This window comes from Colobus angolensis, unplaced genomic scaffold (assembly GCF_000951035.1).
Source record: "Colobus angolensis palliatus isolate OR3802 unplaced genomic scaffold, Cang.pa_1.0 Scaffold35, whole genome shotgun sequence".
Classification (NCBI taxonomy): domain Eukaryota; kingdom Metazoa; phylum Chordata; class Mammalia; order Primates; family Cercopithecidae; genus Colobus; species Colobus angolensis.
The window spans coordinates 3160465-3175962 of record NW_012116821.1 but is presented as its reverse complement, the minus strand read 5'-3'; the positions used below and the strand labels follow the sequence as shown (position 1 = coordinate 3175962).

At 49.3% G+C, this 15498-nt stretch overlaps 1 protein-coding gene across 1 annotated transcript in view; it reads right to left on the bottom strand.

Annotated features, from left to right (window-relative positions):
* The window catches only part of ZDHHC14 (zinc finger, DHHC-type containing 14), a 320843-nt gene that overhangs the window by 20315 nt on the left and 285030 nt on the right, over positions 1–15498 (bottom strand). The window contains exons 6-8 of the mRNA XM_011952881.1: positions 8666–8768; positions 7145–7254; positions 1157–1259 (exon numbers count right to left, since the gene is read on the bottom strand). Coding sequence (XP_011808271.1) covers positions 1157–1259; positions 7145–7254; positions 8666–8768 — 316 coding nt within the window. The remainder of the gene's footprint in view (positions 1–1156; positions 1260–7144; positions 7255–8665; positions 8769–15498) is intronic.

Genomic DNA, 15498 nt, shown 5'->3' with positions numbered 1-15498 from the left:
CAACAAAAAAAAGCAAAAGAAAAGAGAGAGGGAGAGAAAACGCTTTATTAGCAAAGCAGAGCAAAGCAATACAAACAAGACACCACCAACACCAACACACAAACCCCAGCCACCTCTGCTGGGGAATGAGCTTTGTTCATGCAGCTGTGGAAGCTGGCAGCCTCAGGACTCTCTTGAGGCTGCCATCTTCCACCTTGCAGTTCTTTGCTCCCAGAAGCAAGGTGTTCTGGGCTGCTGCCCACATCCAGTCTACCTGAAAGTCAGGTCTCTGATCTGTCATGGACGCTCTGGAGTGGGTGATTCAACTACAGAAACAGCACACAGCGCAGGACCACCACAAGACAAAGTCCTCTGCAGGAACATGGAACTTCTAACTTTAGGGAGATTTGTTCCAAGTTAAGAGAGGCCATTGCCTTCCAGACACCTAGGGAATCTTAAGACACTGATGGTCAGGACCAGGCCAGGCTGGAATTTCTGGTGTCCATGAATGACTCCTGCCCCCTCCCCCGGATCTCCACCTGCCCATTGGAAACCTGCTCGCTGGGAACCTGCACACAGGAAGCAAAGCATGTCTACCCATCGAAGAAAGTGTGAGACATGCACACGCCCTGGAGAGGCACTGGTCAGTTTTGCAGTGAGTGAACATACACCTGGTCTGATCATTTGCACTACTTAGCACAGGGCTGATCCCAGACTTTGGGTGGACACAGGGGAACTGGCAGCACCAGCCACTGCACACTTGAGGAAGTGGAAGAGGGGTCAGTACAGATGGGGACCAAGGGACAGAAAGGGAAATGGAAGACCATGAGCCCAGCCCTGCCTGGGACGTGTGTCTCATTCCTCAAACAACAGCATGATCCTGTATAAGGGGGGCTTCCATCCACATGCCTCAAGCTGTTTTGGCAGAAGGATCACGTGTGTGGACTTCCCCTGCACAACTGTGAACAAGCACACCAAACTGAGTGGCCACACGCTTCCCTGGCTACTGCCTTTGTTTAACGTCTTGCCTGCCGTCTGAGCACGGTAGTCAGGGTGTGGGTGGCCGTGGGCTGCCCCCACTCCTGGGGAGGTTTGCTAGGAAGGCTGCTTGGTGACTTGTTAGTGAGCACACAAGCAAAAGGAAAGCCCTCACAGGGGCGGTGGCCCCCGCTCCTACCATGTCGCTCTGTGACTGCGTGGCCCCGTACATGGTGATACCGCTGGAGGGTGCTGCTGGCTGCGGCGTGTCGGGCTGGATGTACCCTCTTCTGTCAATTAGGCTGTGAGAGAGAAGAGAACCCAGGAGGAAGAGAATGAATAAAAAGCCAGAGACACAGCAGCACTATTTCAGGGCTCCCTCTTCCCATGATAGGCCCACCTTGGGCACCTTAGACTACGCCTCTCCTCACTTCGTTGTACAATCGGTGACCAAATTCTGTCCCTTCTCCCTTTAAACATGACTGTGGCATGGCCTGTCTCCTGGCCAGGCCAAGGGCGTGTCACCTGCTCAGATGCCAGCATCTCCCTCTTGTCCACTAACTGTGGCAGCCTCTAAGCTGGTCTCACCCCACCTGTCACCATCTGTCCCCAGTGCTCCTCTCCAGCCTCAATGGCACGTCTTCTTACTACATTCACTCAGCAAACGTGTTTCAAGTACCTGCTAGTGCCAGTGTAGCATGTGGGAAATGATGGCCTACCACATGGGAACAGAGCCACAGTCCCGCCCGGCATGCACTCTGCTTTGCTATCTCTGTGTTTTTGTTTGGACTTTTCCCCCGTCTCTCCCAAAGTCACTCCTCCTTCCCTTCTGCTCTCCATTCTTCAAGGCAAGGTTCAAAAGACCCTACTCTTGCCCCTAGCCCATTTCCCCCTCTCTCCCCTTCTCCGATTCTCTCAGCCCCACACATCACTTTCCACCTGCAATCAAGCTCCCAAAGGCAGAGTCTTCATCTTGTGCCCCCCCACGACATCTGGCCCTGTGCCTGGCACACAGAGTTAGGGATTAGAGCCCCTCGTCCACATCTGTCACAGAGCATGGAGGGCAAGGACCGGCAGGCCGTGTCAATATCTGTATCTCTGAGACTGATACCCAGAGATGGGTGCTGCGCAGAATTCTTGTGGATGAAATGATAAAAATAGGTCCCTTGTCCCACAGACAAGTTTCTGAGTAATGCTTCTAAAGACATCTGTTTCTGTACTCTACGGTGCTGGGCTCATTAGGAGGTGGGGTAAAGTTGCCCTTTTTTCTCCCCAGTGAAGGCTCAGCATTGACTTTGAGTCTAAGGGCAGAAGTGCTCTTACAGCAACAGGAGGTTCAGCTAACAAGTGAGTATCCCTGGGGCAGCCCCTACAGTGTGGGACCAGCCACACTCACAATGCAGACTCTTCCCCAGGTGCTCAGCATTTTGCCAAATACAAAAATGTATCCAGAGGCCACGACCATCCCTGCCTCTGAGGACTGACTATCTGGGCTGCTTTTCTCAGAAAGCAGGGCCTCCTATGTGTCAGTCCAGCTTTTGGAACACAGGAGTTAACCTCATGACTACTGCCTTCCAGTCTTTAAGTGGCAGAACAATAAGCCACAAAGACCACCTGTGACGGGATCCTCAAATGGGACTCTCTCTGCCTCAGTTCCAGCTGAACACTCCATAGGTTTAGAAAAAACAACAGGCAACAAGAATCTCCACCTTTCAAAGAGAAGTGCCGGACCTCCTCTGCAGGACGTCAAAGGGGGTTCTCAACCAGCGTTGCAACCCTCCCTTCAAAGTTACAAAGGGTCAGAGGGGGAAAGAGCAGAGAAGGCTGTTTTGGAGAAAGGCGCTCTGCCCTCTAGTGTGGGTGACAGCCAGGGATGGGACTGGGACCTGAGGGTTAGGTGATGGTCCAGGTGTGGGTCTCATGGGAGAGAGCCAGTGCCAAGCTGTCTTGAGGGACTGGGCACAGTGGCTCACACCTGTGATCCTAGCACTTTCGGAGGCCAAGGTGGGCAGATCACCAGAGGTCAGAAGTTTGAGACAGGCCTGGCCAACATGGTGAAACCCCGTTTCTACTAAAAATACAAAAAAATTAGCCAGGCGTGGTGGCACACGCCTGTAATCCCAGCTACTTGGGAGGCTGAGGCAGGAGAATCACTTGAACCTGGGAGGCAGAAGTTGCAGTGAGCCAAGATCATGCCATTGCACTCCAGCCTGGGCGACAGAGTGAGATTCCATCGCAAACAACCACCACCACCAGGTCTTGAGTAAATGTCACGGGTTGAACTGTGCAGAAAGATATGAAGTCCTAACCTGGTACCTGCGAGTGTGACCTTACTTAGAGGTAGGGTCTTTGCAAATGTAACCACGTTAAGATGAGTCACACTCGATTGGAGTGGGCCTTTGTCCAATGTGACTGGTGTCCTTATAAAAAGAAAAAGAGGAGAGGAAGAGAACGTTGGGTGAGGGTACAGAGACACAAAGGGAGAACGCCACGGGCTGACAGAGGCTACCCCGCAGTGAAGCATGTGCCAGCCAAGGAACGTGGAGGGCTGATGGCCCCACCAGGTGCCCGGAAGAGGCAAGGAAGGGTTCTCCCCAGCCTCGGGAGGGGCGCAACCCTGCCGGCACCATGATTTCAGGCTTTGAGCCTCCGACTGTAACAGAACAACTTTCTGTTGTTTTAACCCTCCCATTTCATGGCAGTTGTTGGACTGCAGTGCCCTAGGAAACTACGATAGGACTCAGCCCAAGAGAGCCACAGAGGGGGCCCCACAGAGAGGCCTGTGCAGGGCTCATGGCCGCGGGCCCAGGGTTGCAGTGGCAGGTATGAGTGACTCTCAGGAGAAAAGGCCCTGCCTCCATCAGGGAACTGCGATGGGGGGTCCTCAGAGGAAACTCTTAGTCAGGCGCTCTCAGACCCCACCAGTTTAGAGCACTGGCAGGGGACCAACAGCACTGACCCCCTGCCCAAATCCCCTCCTCACTGTTGGACAGGAAGCTGGTGGGGAGACAGGACTAGCTGGGGGCGGGGTGCAGGGCAGAGCTCAAGGGGAACAGGGAACCCCACAGTCCTCCCAACCAGGTTCGGGTGAAGGGATGAGAAGTGTTAACTGTCAATGAACTTGGCAGTTCTGATGCACTGAAATGATACTATTTTGGAGGGAAAGTGCCCTGACGCTCTCTCTCTCTCTCTCTTTTTTTTTAATGACAAGAGAAATTAAGGGGCTTGCAAGGGATTTTATCCAGGAGCGGAAAAAGAACTAGGTCATCAAAAAAGTCTGAAGGGACAGCAGGGAGAAAAAAAATGAAGCGTTCTCGGCCAGCATCCCATCACATCCAGTCTGTTTAATGTAGCAGCTGGGCTCCCAGGGCTGCGATGCTCTGGACACAGTGGGCTCTGCCCGTCCTTCTTCTCACCTGACCTCGCCCCTTGTCTTGTCTTACCTCTCGGCCCGGCTCCCCTCGCCCCTCACTCCTGACACTAACCCCCTCAGCATTTCCTTGGATGAGCCAGGACCCTCACCCTCAGGTCCCTGCACAGGCTGCCCCCGTTGTCTTTTGAAACCCTGCTCCTCCCCACCACTTCCTCCTCCGGACTCCTTCTCACCCTTAGGAGAGATCACAGCTTAGATCTACTCCTCGGAGGCCCATGCACCTCACTGTGCGGTCCCTGCTGCCCAGGAGCCGGCCCCTCTCCCGTGCACCCCCAGCGCCTGACACGGAGCCAGCTCCACCGCGCATGCGCAGTCAGTGGTGACCACGTGACCCACGGGACCGGCCCAAGTCTGGTGTGACACTGACCATTCCTTGGGCCTTTCTGTGTTCCCAATTTTCCATTCCTCCTGCCAGGCTTATATGAGGATCCCTCCCCTCAAACCTGGCCATACCCAGCCAGCTGCCATCTCCGCCTCTGGTGACATTGCAGGAACCGAATGTGGGTCTCTGCACTCTTGGTATGCAGGCTCCCAAAAGGGAACACAAGGACTCGCTCTGCCTCGTTTGCATGGCATGGCACCGTTTAAGAACCCATAAGGGGCAAGTCAAGCACAGGGGTCTGGGCACGTGGGTCTGAGGCAGGGCACACTCTCAGCGGGAGGGCCTGACTGGGATGCCCGGGAAGGCCCCGGCCCACTTAAGGGCCCAGGGGCTGGGACGAGGTAGCACAGGGCAAGGGGAAGGCAAGAGAGGATGAGAGGGAGAGGCAAAGGTAGGCATCACCCCCTCACATCTGCCTGGGAGCCTGTGAGTGGCCTATGTCCCTGCAGTGCGGCCCCAAATCCCTGGAGCCTCTTCAGTGGGGCCCCACACTGCTTCAAGTCTGGAGCTGCCAGATACATGAATCACCGTCTGTTCAAATACACTCTTCAATATTTTAATGTCCTTCAGTTTACCTTTTAACAAATGATTCAAACACTTCTGAGGGTAGGACCATTCTCAAGAAATGCCCCACCCAAAGGAACGTGGATTTTGGAAAGAATACAGCCCAAATCCAGCCAAAAAAGCACATTTAACCCAGTTGTGGAAATAATTTTGGTTGTGACAGTTTATGGTCTCTAAACAACATAAAGCCATGCCATATGCAGATGAAGGACTTGGGAACAAGAAAGGAGATTTGGGCAGAACTGAGGCCTCAGCATCCTCTCTTAAACCCACACATACATTGCAGGCGGGGGAGAGGGCAGCTCTCCCTGGCTGTTACCCCTCGATTTCCTGGCCTGCCCTGCTAGCCACAAACATGCCAGTTGGAAGCACCATGGAGGCTGTGACAAATCAAGCCATTGCCTGAGAGACTTTCTGCCTGAAGAGCTCCTAGAAGGATCCCTGGGTGAGTCAGGAGGTTTCTTCAAGAGGAGCTGGCACCTGCTCAGGTATGTCTGACCCCTGTGGACCGAGCAGCCTCCCAAACCCAGGATCCTCACTTGCTCTTTCTAAGCCTCTGAGGTCAGGGGTCCCTTGAGGACCCCTCGTTCAGGTGGACAGTGGCATGCTGGGCTCCCCACTTTCTAGGCTAAAGCTAGAAAATGATCAAGTTCTGCAGTAGCACCACGATGACTCAAAGTAATAATGACTCAATGCCAGTGCACAGATGGCCTTGGAATATGTGCTTGGATTTTTTTTCTTGAATTCTTTTTACCTCTCTAATGAGGATTCATTGAGGCTGATAATCAAATGAAGTTTGCATTTCACAAATGCACATCGGTAAGGTCTGGGTGCCCAGTGGGTCTGCCCTAGACACAGTCATGGTGGCTTTTGTCATTTCTCCGTTTTACACATTTAGAGACCAAAAGGCAGGAAGCAGTAATAACTTGGAAACTCATTCTAGAGACCAAGTAGATTTGCTGAATACCTATTTGTTGATCATGGTTCGATTTATCAGTTGAAAATATTCTCCATAGGCGTAACTCACAAAGAATCTGTATTTTAAATTCGTACACTCTGACTTGGAGGCAGCATGCCTCAGTGGGCACACACTGGCTCTGACATTGGGCGGCCTGGGTGTGCATCCTGACTAGCCAGCATTTACTGGCTGTGTGATCTTGGGCACATTATTTAAACTCTGTGCCTCACTTTTCTCATCCATAGAATGGGATATAATGGTGCCTACCTATAGGTACAGAGTGAGCTTGTAAAAGGCTGATGCAGGTAAAGAACTTAGAGCAGGGCTTAACACAGATTCAATAAAGGTTAGCTACTGCCATGGTTCGTGTCATTGTCATTATTACCATAACCACAGTCTCAAGGACTGCGGCACATGTGGCTCTCTCCCTATGAACATTTCTATTCTGTGCAAATCAACTTTCAAAACTGGTTTCCGCAGGCTTCTGGCAGCTTCCTTCCTGCATGTGTCTTGTCTCCCTGATGATGCTAACCACGGCTCCCTGCGCACACCTTCAGTCATTAGCAGGTCCTCAGTCATTAGCAGGGCCACAGGCATCTGTCTCTCTATTTTGGGCTTCAGGAAATTTTCCCCAAATCAGACACAGATTCAGCTGAAGATCGAAAAACGCGTGAAGTGTGACACCACACACACAGCCAGATCTCAATTTCATGAAGGCCACGTCCACGCTGCACAAAGCGGTCACCTGGTGGCGGCAACCCATTCCGCCAGGGCGGGGGGCCTGTGCTAACAGCTGAGGCATTTGGTTTTCCAAGGTCTGTATAAGAACACGAAGCGTCTTGAGTCTTACCTTGGTGAGATGGGCCCACACAGGGCAACACAGCAATTGGTAAAGATATTTCCGTAGCTGTAGGGATTGTAATTTTCTTTACCTCTTTTATTTGACCAGGATCCTTTAATCTGAAAGAAAAGGAAAGTCAGTAACAAGCAATATCCTTCACACCAACGCACGGTTGAGGTGAGCTGGACCATGAGAAGCCCATAAAGAATGCAAATCATCTTTAATCCAAAGAAATGGAGATATTTTTCTTAAAGAAAATGGGCATTTACTCCAAACTTGGAAATGTCCTAAAATAGCAGGTTAGATTAGGGAAAGAATAATATTCTCAGGGATAATCATCTTTTATTTGTGCCACATGGTACTAAAAGGCCATCTCATATAAGCCAGCAGAGATTTTTTCATACTCACATTTAGTGCCCTAAATGATAATTAAATGAATGGCCGGTGAAATGGTTCCCCTAGTTGCTAATTTACAGACTGAAATAATTCAGCCTCTTCTTGTGACCAAAATAGTCTGTTTTGCATATTCTAATATTTGTAGCTACCAAGTACAAATAACTGTATTAATATTCTCTTATCTCATGTGTCTTATCACAACCTATTTTCTCAAGCTTTTGTTTAAGGTAACTGGACCTATCCTGAGACATTTAATTCATGTGTGCATAGAGACTTGTATCAAAATCTAAGTGTAAAGAGCAAAGTGGACCACGCTGCTCTGGAAAAATTCTCTAACATTTTGTTTCCTTTTTTTTTTTTTTTTTTGAGACAGAGTGTTGCTCTGTCACCCAGGCTGGAGTGCAGTGGCACGATCTCAGCTCACTGCAACCTCTACCTCCCAGGTTCAAGCAATTCTCCTGTCTCAGCCTCCTGAGTAGCTGGGATTACAGGCGCCTGCCACCATGCCCGGGTAATTTTTTTTGTATTTTTAGTGGAGACGGGGTTTCACTGTGTTAGCCAGGATAGTCTCGATCTCCTGACCTTGTGATCCGCCCGCCTTGGCCTCCCAAAGTGCTGGGATTACAGGCTTGAGCCACCGTGCCCGGCCTTGTTTCCTGTTTTCATACTTCCTCTTCATCTGTATTAAGTACAGGCAGACAATCCTGGATAAAAAGTTAAATTTTGGGTCAGGGCAATTTCCTCCCACAGAGAAATTAAATATGAAAGGCAGACTCAAACATTCACTCCAAGATGTTGGCCCGCCATGGTTTCTACCAGGGGAAGTGTGATAAGAAGCTTACGAAACCATTTCAAAGGAATAGAAAGAACACTCTTCAGGGCCAGAAATGGGTGTCACTTGGCCAACCTTAGTATCTAATGGATGTGGTCGGAAAAACTGAGAACGCAGAGATTCCCAGTAGAGAAACATGCAGAATGGCATGTGAAGTTTCCACGGCACCATCTCTGTTCCCAAGGGCTCACATCTGGAACGGGATGTATGGGAGAAGCTGGGCCCAACCTCTTCTTTCCTTTTTCTCCTCCATTGCCCAAAACCTAAGAACACACCCGTGTCTCGCGTAGTCAGGAACTTACATCTTCATTTGTCGTCTGGTTGGAGCTGATCAAGTAGGTGTGGAATCCTGAGAGGCCAACGATGGACCAGACAGAGAAGAAGCACACCACAGCCTCCAGGACAGTGACACGAGTCAAGGAGGCAAGTGGAAGTGAGGGGCTGTGCAAGAGGTGGACGTGATGGAGGCTTGGAACCGAAATCCCCCCAGGCACAGGCCACTCTCTAGCTGCTGGCCTCTCTCTTGCCCGGCCTTGCCTTGCTTCCTGCTCTTCCGGGAATTTTGTCTAACCAGATGGAAGCCTCCGTCAGGGCAGGGGGTGTCACCTGCCCCAGCGTGGAGCAGCCTCTGTGGCTCCGTGATGACTGGAGGGCTCCCTGGGCGTCACCTACCCACTTCCTTCCTCTGACTTCTACTTGACCTTCACCTTTTTCTGTGCCTCACTGTGGAGCCAGTGACTGTGGCATCCTGATCAGGAAGCACACTGGTTTGAGTTGGCTATAGCTCAGGCTCTGGGTGAAAGGATGACATACTGACTTGCACATCAATTGCAGACTCTAATTTTGGCTTCTGAATGCTGAGGACTGCAGTGCCAACAGGCGTCTCCCCTGAGGAGAATGGCTTTTGGGGCCCAGAAAGCCCTCTGCTTTAGTGGACGGCCTCTTCTCTGCTTACAGAGAAGGGGAAGAAGGAGAAAATAAGACCCTGAACCGGCAGTGGCATTTCTCGGAGTGACATCAGGGTGAGGAGTATTTTTACTTGGGGGAGTTTTCCCAGGCTTTCAGCCAACCCCTGACCTATATGGCCATCCTCAGCTGCTTGATAGGCAGCTGGGAACCATGAGTTCTCGCAGGACATTGAGAGAGGAAGTCAAGAGTTCCGCAAGATGTGTCTAACACAAAGGGAAAAAGCTTGGTGCTCTTCAGCAGATCAGATCCATTACCCCAGAGTGTGGCAATGTGAAAAGGCCAGAGACTTTTTCTGTCCCACAAATGCTTATAAAATTCTATTTACAGGATACAGATATTTCTCAGGGCGAAAAATCCATTCATCCTGGGTCTGGGAGTTTACACATACATCTGGCATCCCCTATCGATATATTACAGGCTGGAGAAAGAAACGCTCCTGCTCGCCTAATGTTTCCGAGGATGAATGCCATATAGACCATGCCGGAACGTATCAGTGATGATCTTCTCCAGGCTGGAGAGAATTCATCTTTAGACCAGAAGGTTGAGCACTTTACCCAGTGCAGTGCCGTGGTCTGCTGTGCCATGGTTAACCAGTGTCACCATCTGGGCACACAGGGCTGCAGGCAAAACAGGAGGGAATGGGCTTCTGCCTGTTGACTGACTTTCAACATCACACTAAACCACTGGGTCTGCTCTAGAAGGAGATGGTAGCAGGGAGTGGTAGGGGACCAGAGAGACACAGGGAAGCAGACCCCTATCCACAGCTGCTGCCAGCCTGGGCAACCCCTGCTGGGCAAATGGCAATGGTGGAGGCTCTGTATGCACGTGGGGTCACATGGATGGTGTCCCAGGCAGCAAAGATGGTCTCATTCTCAACTGCCTTCCCACAGAATGGGGCTGAAGAGGCCCCTCTCCCTACCCACATCCCCCCTGCCAGGAGGGGACAGACTTGGGAGGCAACTCCCCTGGGATTCAGGTCATGCACTGGCTGGAAAGAAGAGGTGAAGTGGAGTCCAGGGAACATGATGAGGGAGCCAGTGGGAAGACTGAGTCAGGAAAGCTGGGTTGTGTGAGAGGGAGATGACTTTAGACACTAGCAATGGGTTTGGACTGGCTACAAGGAAAAGACAGGAGACAGAAAGAGGAGGGGACACATGGAATGGAAACAAGAAATAGCCAAGGTAGAAAAGAATCAAGAACAGAACCAGATTTATTTACTGAATAATACATGAAGAGCCAAACTGCAATCCCAGAAATACTTATGTGTCACCCAGAGTTTACAATCCACGTAGAATGTTGGCAAAGTCAAAGTGAATATAACATTCCTATGTATGAACCATATGAAACCCGGCATGTACGAGCAGTGAGGACCCCAGACTGAAAGTGGCTGCAGCTCCTTTGACAATGCCAACTATGCTCATTACCCTCATTGGGAGGCATCACAGCCAGCGGACATAGCATTCTAAAGGTTTATAGTAACAATTAAAAAATGCAGCTTTTCTATTTTTTTTTTCTTTTTTTGAGATGAAGTTTCGCTTTTGTTGCCCAGGCTGGAGTGCAGTGGCACAATCTCAGCTCACTGCAACCTCTACCTCTCGGGTTCACGTGATTCTGCTGCCTCAGCCTCCTGAGTAGCTGGGATTACAGCTGCCCACCACCACGCCTGGCTAATTTTTGTATTTTTAGTACAGACGGGGTTTCACCGTGTTGGCCAGGCTGGTCTTGGACTTCCGATCTCAGGTGATCCTCCCACCCCTGCCTCTCAAAGTGCTGGAATTACAGGTGTGAGCCACCGAGCCCGGCTAGCTTTTCTATTAATATCTCATGTGCTTTCGACACAGTCTGTAAATTATGGAATGCAGTTCCACTGTCAGCTTGCAGCTGTGTCAAAATGACATGAATCCAAAGTAGGATGCGAGATGCAAGATGCAGCCTGCTGGCACTACCCACACCCTGGGACCCAGCTGACTCAGGAGGTCTCGAGGAACCATCAGCATCATCATTCCTAACAATGGCTGGTATCACTGGGATGTGTCAGGTCCTGTTCCGCTTAAACCTCAGAGTGACCCAGGGAGAAGTGTGACTCCCCCTTAACAGACAGGGAAACCAAGGCAGAAAGCAATGAAGTAATTTGCTTGAGAAATAGCAGAGCTAGGACTTGAATGCTGGAAGTCTGCTCTGCTGGGATGACAGAAGAGTCTTGGGCTGGTCCCTTTCCTAATTCTTGCCAAGAGACGGGTGGCCCTAGACCTACCCCAACCTCCTGCTTCTCTGGGATTTGTAAACCTGTGGCAGCTTACATGGTTTGTTCCCTTTCACATCCACTCTCAGACTCCGACACAAATACACAGACACACATTCCTTACTGGCCCACTGGCTATATGCTGAAAATATCTATGCCATATAAGATCAAGAAATAGAAATTTCTTTTAAAGGTATCAAAACCCATTTACTGTCTTTTTTTAGAAAGAGAAAGAAGAGGAAACAACCCAACTCTGCTGGAAGCTGATTTCATAAGCAGCTGGGACTTCGTTTACTGCATCGAGGATGGGTTTCAAATCATAGCAGCTACCGCTGCACCTCTGTCTCCCCCACAACCCCTGCTAAGAGAGTTTGTCTCCGTTGTGGCCAGAAAGATGGCTTTAAATTCCCCACAGCCCTAGCCTAAGAGGTTGCACACTGCAGTACTCACTAAATGTTTATGGAATTGAAAAACTCTGACAAGCACTGCTCTGCAGAGACCCTTCTCTCAAGTTCCTGCCTAATCCCAGAAGTGCAGGCTCTATGTCCTTCTATGTACCCAGCCCTGCACTAGGGGACAGGACAGGGCAGGGAAGGACCAGCTTCCAAATACTGCATCAGTATTTGGAGGATCACAAAAGGTGAGAGATCATGGGACCACATATGTTACACGTCCAAAATTTCCTGGGTTCCAGAATGGCCGAGGAGATGATGTCCTTGCTCTCATTCAAATACGATGTGGGTGTGTGCATTCTTGTATTTTAAAATTTTTTGAGTTGTAATTTCCAACATGATAAATAACTCTCTCTCTCTCCAAAATATGCACAAACAAAAGCTCTTTGGGGGTCCTTAATAATTTTTCAATGTGTAAAGGAGTCTTGACACCAAAAAGTTTGAGACCTGCTGGAATAGAACAGTAAAACAGTAAGTGGTGTTGGGACACTTCATTAAACATTTAGAAAAAATAAAGCTAGAACTTCAGCTTGCACCACACCCACAAAATTATCTGATAGATAAATTACTGCACCAAATATAAGAAACACAATATAAAGGTATTCGAGGAAAATTAAGGAAACATTCATGTAACTTTGGGGCGAGGATATAAGACACAAACCAAGGAGCCATGTAGTATGAGATTGACAGATTGTGTTCATTAATAAACACTTTCGTGTAAAAAAGTAAAATTAAAAGGTAAATGTTGGATTTGGAGATTAGCAAAGGATACCTAAGAGATTATTATTATTATTGAGAAACATAAAGAAACCCTACATGTTCATAGAAAAAGAACAAATAACCCAATTGATACATGGACATGTACTGGCATACATTGTGATAAGAAAAGAAAAAGGCCCCTGAACATAAAAAGAGGTACAATCTATTATCCAGAAAACAGAAATTAAAACAATGTAATTTTTTTTCTTTTCATCAAATTGGCCAAAATGACAAGACTGTTCACAGCCAGTGCCATAAACGTGTGGGGACGCAGGAGCTCAGACTTGTCCAGTCTCTTAAGAGGAGCATTTGGCATCCCTATCGACATTTAAATGTGCTTCCCTTCAACTCAGAGATGGCACATCCAGTGTCAATCCTAGAGACACAGTAATGTGTGCACATAGAGATACACAGAAGAAAATGCACTACTTCATTTCTTGAACAGTAAAAATAATTAAGAAATCTAATCCGGCTGGGCGCGGTGGCTCAAGCCTGTAATCCCAGCACTTTGGGAGGCCGAGATGGGCGGATCACGAGGTCAGGAGATCGAGACCATCCTGGCTAACACGGTGAAACCCCGTCTCTACTAAAAAAATACAAAAAAACTAGCCGGGCGATGTGGCGGGCGCCTGTAGTCCCAGTTACTCGGGAGGCTGAGGCAGGAGAATGGCATAAACCCAGGAGGCGGAGCTTGCAGTGAGCCGAGATCCCGCCACTGTACTCCAGCCTGGGTGACACAGCGAGACTCCGTCTCAAAAAAAAAAAAAAAAAAAAAAGAAATCTAATCCATCAACAGAAGATTAAACTATAGTTCATCTACACTGTGGAATTCTATGAAATAGTTTAAAAAATGAAGTAGATCTATGTATCATCATGGAAACATCTCCAGGAAATATTTTAAAAAATCAAATTGTGGAACCATGCAAAAAGAAGGGCTCTTTTTAGGTGCAAGTCCTCCCACCCCCATATCAGCATATGTGTATGATGCACACGGATGTATTCAAACTCAAAGACCATCTGGAAGGACACATCAAAGCTGGCAAGGTTTCCTACAGCAGAACGGAGGAACGGTCAAGAGAAACACTTTCTTTTCATTCTTGTATTTCTGGACCACTGGGGATTTTTTTTTTTTTTTTGAGATGGAGTCTTGCTCTCTTGCCCACGCTGGAGTGCAGTGGCCCAATCTCAGGTCACTGCACCCTCCGCCTCCCGGGTTCGTGCCATTCTCCTGCCTCAGCCTCCTGAGTAGCTGGGACTACAGGCGTCCACCACCACACCCGGCTACTTTTTTGTAGTTTTAGTAAAGATGTGGTTTCACCATGTTAGCCAGGATGGTCTTGATCTCTTGACCTCGTGATCTGCCCGCCTTAGCCTCCCAAAGTGCTGGGATTACAGGCATGAGCCACCATGCCCGGCCTCCATTGGGGATTTTTTACAATGAGAATATATTCTTGTAGGACTTGGGTGATTTGAAAAAACAAACAACCTACTTCCCACCTTATGATCTTATGAGACACAATCTGATGCTTTTTCCTCCTGACCCTCCCTCAGTCGGGCTGGTTAGGGGCAGCAGGAAGCATCTCAGTCTCCTAGCGGGAGGGAGGGGTGGTAGTTGGGAGAACTGGGCTCCAGCTCCAGACACGCCTAAGCAAGTCATTAACTTCTCAGCACAGCTGCAGCTGGAAGCAGCCTAAGGACACCTGTCCTACCTACTTTCTGGGTTCCCTCTGAGGATCAGCAGGTATCAGGATGGACAAGTTAGAAAAGACCTGTGCTGCCTTAGTGATTTTCCCACTGTGGTGTCCTTTCTGTGGGCCAACCTGGATCCTCCTACCAAATCTCATTAAAACAGATGATAAGTATTAGGCCACTGTGCTTTTCAGATGGGTAAATGTCCAGTGAATGCAACTTGGGGATGAAAATGCTTTCTGTCACAGCCTCTGCAGACGGAGAATCAATCAACATTTGATTTACCAACCGAAAACCCTCCACATTTTGAGAGAGCTGAACAATAAGTCATGATTTAAAATGGTTGTAATCCCTTTAATTGGATGTTAATGCTACGTTACATTGAAATGATTGTTGACGGGCAGGGCTTCCCCTGGGCTCCCCAGCACGTGTTTCTGAGGGCTCTGGCCTCCACAAATCGGAGAAGCCAAGGCGGGATCACCATGTGGCTTCCCTGACAGGCACCTGGCGGGTAACATTTCCTATAAGGCTGCGACATTCTCATGGACAAGCAGCTGATTTTTCTCTCCTTCCATATTTCATGAAAGTAACTAAAGAGAGGACCTTCAGGTCACTTTAGGCCAATAGGGAGACTCATGTGTGTTATCTTTTAGGTTCTTCTTGTAAACATATCTTAGAACTCACCACTGCTCCCCAAACTGGCACTAGCTGTATCCCTCTTCTAGTGCAACCCTTTCCCCCAGGCATTCTTGCCAGAATGCTCCTACTCCTCCGCCCTCACCCCTCCCCAGGCACGGATCCCACTGCCCTGCTTCTCCCTACTGAGCTGTCCCTCTGTCACCGATTTCACCCATGGGGGCCTTTCCTCTGCAAACATCTGTTCTACTCTGTTGTGTCCCCTGATGCAAGATAAATGTTCTTGCCGGGCGCAGTGGCTCATGCCTGTAATCCCAGCACTTTGGGAAGCCGAGGTGGGTGGATCACTTGAGGTCAGGAGTTTGAGACCAGCCTGGCCAACATGGTG